The sequence below is a fragment of the Spermophilus citellus genome, assembly GCF_964194105.1.
Source record: "Spermophilus citellus genome assembly, chromosome: 14".
Lineage (NCBI taxonomy): Eukaryota > Metazoa > Chordata > Mammalia > Rodentia > Sciuridae > Spermophilus > Spermophilus citellus.
Window position 1 is genome coordinate 51,358,236 of NC_138194.1, and position 12,149 is coordinate 51,370,384.

The 12,149-nt window shown below is 39.8% G+C and overlaps 1 protein-coding gene across 1 annotated transcript in view; it reads right to left on the reverse strand.

The window, feature by feature from the left end:
• The window catches only part of MRPS28 (mitochondrial ribosomal protein S28), a 125,751-nt gene extending 117,069 nt beyond the window's left edge, over nucleotides 1-8,682 (reverse strand). The window contains exon 1 of the mRNA XM_081266299.1: nucleotides 8,448-8,682. Within this exon, the coding sequence (XP_081122425.1) occupies nucleotides 8,448-8,657 (210 nt within the window). The 5' untranslated portion in view covers nucleotides 8,658-8,682. The remainder of the gene's footprint in view (nucleotides 1-8,447) is intronic.
• Between the last annotated feature and the right edge of the window lie 3,467 nt (nucleotides 8,683-12,149).

The following is a 12,149-nucleotide window of genomic DNA, read 5'->3' on the forward strand; positions in this document are numbered from 1 at the left end:
ATAGAAGTGCTATGGTATTAGATTGGAGGGATCCTGAAGGATGTGAAGGAACTATACAGCCCTATGTATTGGATCATCTTCCCATAAATTTATGAGGACGAGATGTCCTAGATCAATTAGGATTGACATTAACAAATAACATCAATCCTAACGCGCCCACTACTAGGGCTAAACAAGGCTTTAGGAAAGAAAAAAGATTAAAAGAACAAGAACAAGGTATGACAGCACCAATACAAATAGATCAAGAAATAAGTATACATGGATTGGGTTTTCAGAAAGGGCCACTGAGACAATCAAAATTACTTGGAAATCAGAAAGACCAGTGTGGGTTCCTCAGTGGCCCCTGACTAAAGAAAAGACACAAGTAGCCCATGACTTGGTCAGACAACAATTAGCGGAAGAACATATACAACCTTCCGTATCCCCCCATAATACTCCCATTATTGTCATTAAAAAGAAATCTGGTAAATGGAGATTATTACAAGATTTAAGAGCCATTAATAATGAGATGGTTATTATGGGACCTGCTCAATCAGGGATTCCCCAATTGTCTGCTTTACCAAAAACCTGGCATGTTTTAGCTATAGATATTAAAGATTGTTTCTTTTCAATTCCAATTCATCCCGAGGATAGTCCACATTTTGATAGTCCACTATCCCTGCACTGAATCATGAAGGTCCTGATCAGAGATATGAATGGAAAGTACTCCCTCAAGGGATGGCTAACAGCCCAACTATGTATCAAATTTATGTTAATAAAGCAATCCAGCCACCTAGAAATCAAAATCCTGAACTACAAATATTTCACTATATGGATGATGTGTTATTGGCACATAAAGATAAAAACACATTACTAGAATGTTATGCCACACTTACTAACTTATTGAAAAATTATAATCTAGAGATAGCAATAGATAAAGTACAATTAAATCTTCCAATTAATTATTTAGGAGTTCTATTATCCTCAACCATGGTCCGTCCACCAAAAATTCAAATACGAGTAGATCAACTCAAATCACTTAATGACTTTCAAAAGTTATTGGGAGACATAAATTGGATAAGGCCTTATCTAGGCATACCAACAGGAGAGTTAGGACCTTTATTTGATATTCTAAAAGGTCCATCAGATCCAAATTCACCCCGCATGTTAACGCCTGAAGCAAGAAAAACATTAAAAATCATTGAAACATATATGGAAAATATGCATTTGGATAGAATTGATATAAGTTTGCCTTTATTATTTATTGTACTACCAACAAAAAATATTCCTACAGGAGTATTTCGGCAAGAAGGTCCATTATTGTGGATACATTTATCTTATTCTCCTAACACTATTCTTACTAGATATCCTGAGGCTGTAGGACAATTAATACTCAAAGGAATGAAAGCAGCAAAGGGAGTGTTTGGGATTTCTCCCAATAAAATTATTACTCCATATACTATGGATCAAATTGATGAGTTAGCTAATGAGTTAAATACTTGGGCAATAATCATGTGTAAAACTAGTGTTTCATTTGATAATCACTTACCATCTAATCCTTTGTTGTCTTTTTGGTCTAAGCATCCTGTAGTTTTTCCAAAAATGACAAGAAAAATCCCTATCATAAATGCTCCAAATATATTCACTGATGGGTCAAACAATGGTACAGCAGCAGTAGTTACTCCTGATCAAACTTTTACATTTTTAGTACCCAAACAATCAACTCAAAAGGTAGAGCTTAATGCAGTATTACAAACTTTTATGATGTTTAAAGATTCTGTATTTAATTTATTTTCTGATAGTCAATATGTAGTTAATGCTATAGTATCCCTTGAAGATGCTGGTAGGATTTCACCTTCTTCTACTGTTTTCTCTTTGTTTTCCACTATACAAAGTCTAATCTGGGACCGAAAAGATCCATTCTTTATAGGTCATATCAGGGCACATACAGGATTGCCTGGAGCCCTTAGTATGGGCAATGAACTAGCAGATAAATCTACACATGACATACATATTTTCTCCACAATAGAAGAAGCTATAAATTTTCATAAAAGGTTCCATGTCAATGCTAATACTTTACAAAAGCGTTTTAAAATAACTAAAGAACAAGCCAGACATATAATAAAACAATGTCAAAATTGTGTGACATTTTTACCACAAGTTAATCTTGGAGTCAATCCTAGAGGACTGATACCTAACCATATTTGGCAGATGGACGTCACACACTTGCCAGAATTTGGAAAATTAAAATATTTACATGTTACAGTTGATACTTCTTCCGGATTTTTGATGGGCTCCCTTCATGCCGGAGAAAAAACTAAAGATGTTATAGCTCATTGCTTACAAAATTTTGCCACTGTGGGCGTTCCAAAACAGTTAAAAACGGACAATGGTCCTGGTTATACTTCCACCTCTTTTAAACAATTTTGCTCATCATTTGGTATTACTCACATAACAGGAATTCCATACAATCCACAAGGACAAGGCATAGTTGAAAGAGCTAATCAAACTATTAAAATGTACTTATTAAAACAAAAGGAGGGAATTGGAAAGGGGTATATATCCCCCAAAGATAAACTTAAAATAACCCTTTTTACTCTAAACTTTTTAAATTTGGATTCATCGGGACTTAGTGCTGCGGAAAGACATTTGTACCCAAAAAATGTACATAAGCCTAAGGTACTTTGGAAAGATATTCTAACAGGACAATGGAAAGGCCCAGATCCAGTGATAGTCTGGAATCGGGGCTGTGTCTGTGTTTTTCCACAGGAGAAACAGCAACCGATTTGGATTCCAGAGAGATTAACTAAAACAATTTCTACAGAAAAAGAAGATGATTTGACTCAAATCCATAACAGCTGATATCCAGAGCTCCAGCTTGGCTATTCTTACATCTGTGACAGTGATTAACCAAGTTGTTTTTTTCAATATCTATTTTATTATTGCATTTTTCCCACATCATAAAGTTCTATTTTATTTTTGAGCTCATACAAACCTAGGTTAATGTTTTTCTGATCAGTTTTATTTTTTGACTGTGTTTTATTTTTTGACTGTGGAGTTTTTAAACATTGCAATGGAGATTTCACCTAGGTATAGCTACAAGGCCTTTATTTACTATTGTCTTATGTGTTGTATGTTGTGTGCACACTTCTGTTTTGTGTTGTATGTCTGTATGTGTGTATGTCCATATTTCTTATATGAGGAGCGCTCATAAAAAAATGGATCCGAATTTTTTCTTTATTCACGTGATTTATATGGTTTAATTTAAATTAGGTGAACAGCTGTTAATGATTGTTTTTAAAGATGGTTAACAGATCTGTTTGTTTACTAATTTAAATTAGGTAAACAGCTGTTAAAGATTGTTTTTAAAGGAGTTTAACAGATCTGTTTGTTTACTTTCACCTTTCCTTTTCATTATATTTAATAATTCTGTTCAGGATAATGTCTCTTTAGCATCATTGCCAGAATTTCCATCTCCATCCCAATTCCGGTGAAGACTGAGATAAAACCAAACTACAGCTTCTATGATAGCTATCACAGTAAACTGTATAAACTGATGCATCAATGAATATAACTCAACAAGTAATGCTCAATCAAGGACTTGATTTACTTTGGGAGGAAATGGACATATTGATAGACTCCTCCAATTTGAACTGCTTGCAGAACTTGCCTGGACTATATATCAGTTGCATACATTGTGAAATATCATCTGGTGCACCGAATTGTGGTACTGCTGGCATATCTTTGCTGATGGTGTCACCAGTGATGCAATTTCCTTGCCAGCTCACCCCATGTTAATTGTGGTAATACTGGCATATCTTTGCTGATGGTGTCACCAGTGACGCAATTTTTCCAAAGGAGCCATCAATTGGCTTGGTGTCGTGGCATTTCTGTATCCTCCCCCCTTCTACTAGTGATGGTCTAAAATTTGGGGGCCAACAGAGGTGAGGCAAGAACCTCACCCCCCCACACTGGTGCATAGGCCTATCCACAAGCATGGTTGAATGCTGGACTGGTAGTCAGTGACGGGTTGATCTGATTGCAGTGGATTCAAACTAAGACAGGAAGCTGACGCCTAAAGGTCAGTTTTCCCATGACGGGTAAGAACCATATGTTGAATTGAACAACCAACCAGGCACGGTCCCTAGCCACATTGCTTGTTGCTTAATTAAACAGAAGGGGGCAGATGCTAGGAGCCACAAGCAAATAATATGATGCATGGCACCTTTGGTTGTAAAGTGACGCCAGCTAGCCACAGAGATGATATGATTATGTTAAGATTTACATTCATATGGAAATTGGGCTCCTGTTGTTCACCTTGGCCTGCTACCGGACTCATGTTATGGGACTCCTGGAGAGTTCCCATTGGTTGGGGAAGGATAGTAGGAGCAAATTCCGGGGGAGGTCCGGGCCCCCCCCGGTTCCGGCAGACGTGCGGTTCCGGTAGATGCCCGCGTGGGAGGACCGGGTTTGGCTTGCTGGCGCCTACGGAGTATTGGCGGCTTTTTCAAAAATAAAGTTTTGTTCCTGCTTGAGTGGCTCGTGATTCTGTGCCCAGCCAAGACTGCGGCACAAAACTTCCAAATAAACATTAAAATTAAATCTAATGTAGTATTTTGAGTTTTCTTATTATTCTTACAATTTTTTTCACTCAATTATTGTTCTGGCCAGGCACATTTAACTAATATGCTCAAGCCTATATTATTCAACTTGCGCAAACTGCTTGAGAGCAGTCGCACACATATCACAATTCAAAGACAAGTCAAGTGGAACTGAAGTTTCAATATGCAACGTATGTACCATTCATTCATTTATCCATTTGGCAATTATTTACAAAGTACCCACCATGGGTCAAGCATGGTGCCAGGTACTAGGGACTTATCAGAATGAAGGAGAAAAATTTTTTGTCCTCCTAAAACTTACATTCCACTGGGGGGAGAAAAGTCAAGATAAACTTCTTTCTGAAGTGTGCATAGTACTCTGACATATTAAGTTGACACATTAGAGCGTTAAGAATCATCCGTGGACTATGTGTAGACCAAATCAGCATGAAAGCCCATTGAATGGGAAAGTCTGGTATGTGGGAACTTTACAGTGGCAACCCTGCTGTGAACTCCCACCAAGCTCTGCCAGAGGTCCCACACAGCACCAGAGATGGGGTAACCTGCTATAGCCACATAGCGTCTCTGAGATGGGTGTGACCTGCCAAGATGCCAATCAACCTGCTGACTACATGACTTCTGGAAGCAAGACTCCACCCCTGAAACCTTACCCCTGCCTTTGATGTAACCCCTTAAATAAACCACCAGAGCCATTTTTTAATTGCTCTGTTCCAGCTCCTACCAGGACTGGAAGATCCTTTCAGAGGCCCTGCTTTTAAAATCTATTATTTGACACTGCCTCTTACTTCTTCACTAATTATTTCAGACTTTATTTCTCAGGTGGCTTATCTCCTTCTGTGCAGGAAAAATTACCCTGGTGAGGCGCTGGCTGCCTGAGATATTAGAGATTACAAATATCTTTAAATTAGAGATTAAACAGAATGGCATGTGCATGTGCATGTGCATGCTGATTTGGAGTAAGTTTGTTTGCTTGGTTAGTTTTAATTTTTTTTCTGTAAAAACTTAACTCTATTGTTTCTGTACAGCTCAATCTAAAATTATAGACTCATCTACATTTTTTAAATAGCCTCTTACGTGCACTCTTTTTTTTTGGGGGGGGGGACAGTTTTAGGTTTAGAGCAAAACTGAATAGTAGAGAGAAATCCCATGTGCTCTCTGACCCCCAACTTGCATAGCCTCCCCTACTATCAACATCCCCACCAGAGTATATGTGTTACAATGGACGAACCTACATGGATGGTTTGACAAGGCTTATTATTCACAACTTAATATTGGGTTTCATTAAAGAATTATGTAGTTCTGGAAACATCTCTGTTGCAAATACTCTCCAATATGCAGGAGGACAATGGAGAAATGGCTGGGGCCACATAATATCTAAAATGCATTAAGTGAAGCTTTCTCTACACTGTGTGCTGAGAACCTTTTAAATGTATTATTTCATATAAACTTCCCAATAACTCCAATTAGAGTATTATTTTCACTTAGATATAAGGGTGCAAACTCGAGTATGCAAGCTAATTTGTCAAAGTCACTCAACTAATAAGATGGTTGGATGAGTATCACAATCCCAGCAGCCTCAAACTGAGCAACTTTTAACCTCTGCCCCAGGCCAGTAAGTCTTTAATACCACAGCAAGAAATGTATTGTTAAGTTTGAGGGAACAGGAATGGCAGTTTACAACGTTCCCAAGAAAAACATAATGACCACCTCCTTATGTCTGATTTGTAGAGCAGAACTCTGTTGCTATGTCTACAATGACCTTCAGCACAACTGAAGTCAGAGGTATTAATTACTGAATAAAAGGGAACACTCAAAATGCTACAAAGCTAAGAACTCATAAAACACAAGACTACACCCCAGATTCCTGATTCAACCTTCCAAGGAAATTACCCTTCCATTAAACCAAGATGTCCAAGAACTATGAACCAGAAAAATGTGAACCAAATGTCAGAACTAAACACATTTACTCTCCATCTAATAGAATAATGTTTTCAAAACTATGTTAGTGAAGAAAAACTGCCCATGGAGACTGTTGAGTCTGAGCTGGACGAGGCAAATCCAACGGATGTGCTGAGACTCCCAGGAAATACCCAGTTGCCTCCTGGAAAAACTGAGCAGTCCAATTAGAATTGTCTTGGAGAGGAATGCAAAGGGAATCCTGCTCACTCATAAATACTCTGAATTTCTCCTTCATTAAACATTTATTACTGCTCATCATGTGAAACACTAAAGTATGGGAGACATTTTTAGCTTCAAACTCTTGCTAATGTGATGCAACAATTTTCATTCTTGCCACAATTAACTCAGCAATCTGAGAATTATTTTCTGGAGATTTTGAAGAAACTTAAAATGGGGTACTTATGGGGCTGGTAATGAGAAAGGATGAAGGTGAGAAACAGAGAAATTCTTTTCCTACACAAATATTCAGAAGAACACTGAATTATATTTATGCTTCCTACCTTACCACACTTCGTTAGCAATGCCTTATGCCAAGGATGAATCCAATTCATCCCTTTGATGATTTCAGGTATGGTAGACAGAATAATGTGCCCCTAAAGATGTCTACATCCAAATTCCTAGAATTTGTGAATGTCACCTTCTGTGGCAAAGGGGAATTAAATTGCAGGTAAGATTAAGATTGCTAATCAACTAATTTTAGAAAAAATATTGTGGATTATCTGGCAGATCCAATATAATCATAAAGGAGCACAAAAATGAATGAGACATAATAGAACCCCCTGTGAGAGGGCCTCAACCTATTGTTGCTGGCTTTGAAGAAGCAAAAGGAGGCCAGGAGCCAATAAATGGCAGTGGCCCCCATAAATTAGAAAAGGCAAGGAAACAGTTCCTCCCCAAAACCTATGGAACAGGAAATGCTGCCAACACCTTGGTTGTAACCCAGTGAGACTGCAGACTTCTCACAACCCTCAAAATAACAAATTTGTCTTAAGCCACTAAACTTGTGGTAATTTGTTACAGCATAAGAGAATATACATCAGACTTCTTTTATACCTTGGATCTTAGGAAAATTTTGACTCTAATGACTAAAATGATCCTACAATCCAGGAAACTGCCTATTAGCTATTTGATACTATTCCCCAAGGAAATAAATACAGAAATTGAGAATTTTTTTTTAATATATCCAATTTCATGTCTGCTGAATGCAATAGTAAAAAACAAAACAAAAACAACATCTGTACCTGTCTATTTCCTTTATTTCGCTTATTTAGTTATTTCGTACTTTACAAAAATATTGGTAAGGCAAAGGGATAATAAACCCAAAGAAGACACTCACAGAAAAGGAAAGTGAAGCACTGACCTGTTAAATCACTTGCCCCAAGTTCAGAAAAATAGTAATTCCATCGTTCCCCTATTTAACAAATGCTTAGAACAGCTACCAAGAAGCTCCACACTGGAGCTGTCGTATAGAAGGAGACCAAGCAGAGCCTTGCCTCTCCCAGTGTGAGTCCACTTCTACCAGTACCCGGACTCGCCCCAGACCGCCTCACTGGCAGCGCTCCCAGTTGCCCAAGGGCCAGCAAGACCCGCGCTTACAGAATCAGTCACATAAAAGTACAACCAATGAAGAAAAACACCAGCCACGCGCTCGGCTGCTAGCGGCCAGCCACAGAGCCAACATACGGCCCAACAACAGCCCTCCAGCCTCCCAGGTTCCCAAGTCCCCCAGGTCCCCCAAGCCACCAGCCACCTCCAGCCCTCCCAGTTCCGGTTCCCCTCGCCGACTCCCCGCCCACCAGCCGGCCCGGCCCCGCCCACATGTCACTGGCGTGGCCCCACCCTTTACGCCGGCCCCAGCCACCCAACCGCGTCGTGGTTGCCTCTCACCCGTCGGAGCTCCGCCTTCCGCTGCAGCTCTGAGTGCCGCACCAACGCGCTGGCAAAGCCGCCTGGGCTCGTCTGAGGCTTCGAGGAATCGGAGCTCCCACTTTCGGAGCCACTCTCAGTGCCTGCGCTTCGAAAGGGCCTAGAGAAGAGAAACACTCGCAGAAAATGGCTCTCGGCAGCCACGGCACGACTCCCACACAGCGCCGCCATGACGCCTTCACAACCTCTGACCTACGGCCTCCGTTCCGCAAGCGTGCGGGTCAAGGGCGGAGCGAGGAGAGGCCCGCCCACCTGCCGCGGAGCCAGGAGGACTGGCTGTTTGAGGGCTGTGCTGTGTTGATGAAGAAGTGTAGGAGGTGGAGGTTTAAGTTAAAATGCATGGACTATATCCTCAGGGACTGGAGATCGCCGTTTCGTGTGGGAAGTGCGCTTAGTTCATGGCAGAGTGCGGTAATGCAACCTTTCAGGTTCCCTCAGTTTTCCCTGTTAACCTACTTAGTTCTCCCTGTTATCCTACTTAGAATTGGAAGTTATCTCCCTGTTACCCTACTTAGAATTGGAAGTCCGGATATGCACGCTGGTGCTCTGCTTTCTTTGTGACTTTGAGCACTTAAAATTTTAGGTGCTTTCCGAAGTTTCTCCATGAAGGAAGGAATTTGTTATTAGGTCTTTTGTACTGGGCACTTAGTAAGACGCAGTTCACATCGAACAATTCACATTCGTGAAATTCTGGATGCAAGTTAATCCTTTGCCACTTCTGGGGCCATTCCTCACGTGAATATAATAATCTGAGACGTCTGTCACCTCCTAATAGCTATTGTACCTTCTAGTGTTAAGGAGCTCGGTCCTTGCAAGAAACAGGCAAAAACCTGCCCTTCAAACCCTGATTCTTGTGATCAAGTCAGAAATATTTCAGACATGTTGCTCAGAGTAACAGGAATGAGTTTATTGAAAGGATAGGGAAAAGGAAGGTGGACACTCTCAAAGGAGAGAATTGCCTCTGTGAGAGGAGAGAAACAATGTGCCATTCTTACACTTCAGTTTTATTGGGGATCCCAGAGATGTTTCCAAAATGTCCCACCCAGGTCCACCTCATGACTTTTGGCTGACAGCAAGATGACATCAGTCTTTCAAATCCCTACTGCCTTGACAACTCTAGGTCACCTTGGCCCATGCTGGCCAGTTCTAATTGGATTTTTTAAAATATTTATTTATTTTTAAGTTTTAGGTGGATTCTTAACCATATATTCTTGTAGATTTTATGGCTAGGAGGAACTATTCTTATCTCCTAGTATTTCAGTATCTGGTCATAAAAGGCTCCTCCTTCAGTGCAACTTGGGGTCCTCTTAACAACCACCTGTAGTTCTGCAGATAACTGGCAGTTTGTTGAGGAATGGCCAGACAGGGCTGCAGGTAAACTGCTTTCTGGAAAAGAAAGCATGTGGGGGCAGCACACTGGGCCCATTTGGGGGGAATTACTCTCTTAATCTCTGTGTTCCCACCATTCACATCTGTCTGTTCCCTAACATTAGGGAATTTCAGATAGTGCCTGTGTATTGTACCAGAGGCTCTGTCACTTTTTTTACCTCAATATTATTAATGCCGAGATTTTGCCCACCCTCTTCAAACACCATACTTCACTTTTTAATGAATGAAGTAGTTCAGCCATCTTTTACCCAGTAGTTTTAATGTTAACCTGCAATCAAGCTATTTTGGAGACAAGGTGGCACACACTTTTCCGTGACATTTGAAAAAATTACCGTGCAAAGTACTTTTTAGGACCACAAACCCTATTTTACTAATGCCTCCGACTAGTGATGCCTTTCTCATGCCTTCTATGGCATAGACAATGTACAAAACATTAGAAGTAATTGTAGGATTCACAACTAGCCAACTGTGGGAAAACCCTTATAAATTCAGTAGGAGCTTAATATAAATTCTATTCCAGGTGAGTACTCCCTAGTACTGAAACTCAATAGGTATATCATGTCCTAGTTCAGCCAAATGATAAACTTCTCAAGGACTGTGTGATAAGTCATTTTCAGAACAATTCCTGTAGGGTTTTTTTTTAAGTTACATGTCGATGGGCTGTGAGTCCACATAAGTAGGCTACATCTTCTTCATACTTTTACTTGAAGATTGAAGGTTACTTCCACAATATTTTTTAATAAGCAAAACTATCTGCCTCTGATAGAGGATCAGAAACAGCAAATGAGGTTTTGCAGGCTTTTTTGCCTATGCAAGCCACAAATAGAAACAGACGCTACAGAGGGGCAGTGGTTTTCGCATCTTAAGGATTCTGATCCTGCCCTAACTGCACCTTCCCTCTTGCTTCATTAAAAATATTCCTCTTTTTTTGCAAGTTAAAACACACACTACAAAAATACTAGTAATGGCAGATGACAAGGTAAGTGAAAAGAAAATAATTCAAATCCTGGCCTCACAAGTACTGGCTATAGTCTCATCTATAAAACTGAAACCACCCCCCTAAGAATTAAAGGAAATGTGTAAAATGCCTAGGCACTTAATGAAAGCTCAAAAAATAGCTTATTGATGGCTAGGTGAAGGTGACTAGGAGGTGATTAAAGATTTGTGCCTTTTAACCACGTATAAATGCCTGGAAGAGAGGGGACTGGTCTAGACGTACAGACTGTCCAAAGACAGTCATTTCAGGTAAAGAAATAGATAAGCTCATTAAGAAGATGGATTCTGTAAATGATGAAGATAGGCAAATAGCATTTAAGGAATTGGGAAAATACTGTTAGTCAAATTGGAAAATAATGGAATTAATCCTGGAAAGCAAGAAAACCTTTAGAGAATATTGAAGATAGCCACTTAAAAATATAATTCAAAACCCAAAACGTGTGTTTTGCTTTTACTGTGTAGTAGAAAAACCATCAAATTAAAATAATCACACTGACCAGCCTCAGTAACATCAAAATTATATGAGTTGGGCAGGGTGGTGCATGCCTGTTATCCCAGATACTTAGGAGGCTAAAGGAGTAGTACAAATTTGAGGCCAGCCTGGGCAACTTGGGAAGACCTCGTATCAGAAAATAGAAAGTGCTGGGATGTATGTGGTAGAATGTCCCTCAGTTCAATCCCCAGTACCAAAAAAAAAAAATTATGAGTTTTCAAGAATTTGAGTCACCAAACAGCATTTATTGAAGTATGAAATCCTGGCAGGTGACAGGCACATGCAGACCCTGCTCTCTAAGAGCTCACATACTAAGAGTTTGAAAAAGCCTTTAGATTCATTTTGGTTTCAACATCAGAATATGGAAGTTTTGAAGTTTGCTGGTTTATTCAAAAGCAATGTTTTCTATTAATTGTGACCCACCCATGGTCTCTATAACTGATATATAATTATGGGACCATCACTAAAAATGATTAATCAATGGCCAAATGTCTTCATTACGTGCAAAAGTCAGAGTTTTCATCTGGTTTTAACTATAAAGAAACATTATTTTGACAAACTGCCTTATGCAGCATTTTCTCTGGAACATGTGCAGCAAATAGTCACTTCATAAATGCCTTTTGGTAGCCAGCATGTAGCTTTCTCATTTTTGCTTGATAACATTGATTCCATACAGCTGCCATGGTTCCTTACATATCCAGGATAGAACAGGTTTGGAGTTAAGTTTGCCTAATGGACTTACCCCTTTCCTCCACAGACAGGTAATACATACAAAAGAACCCATA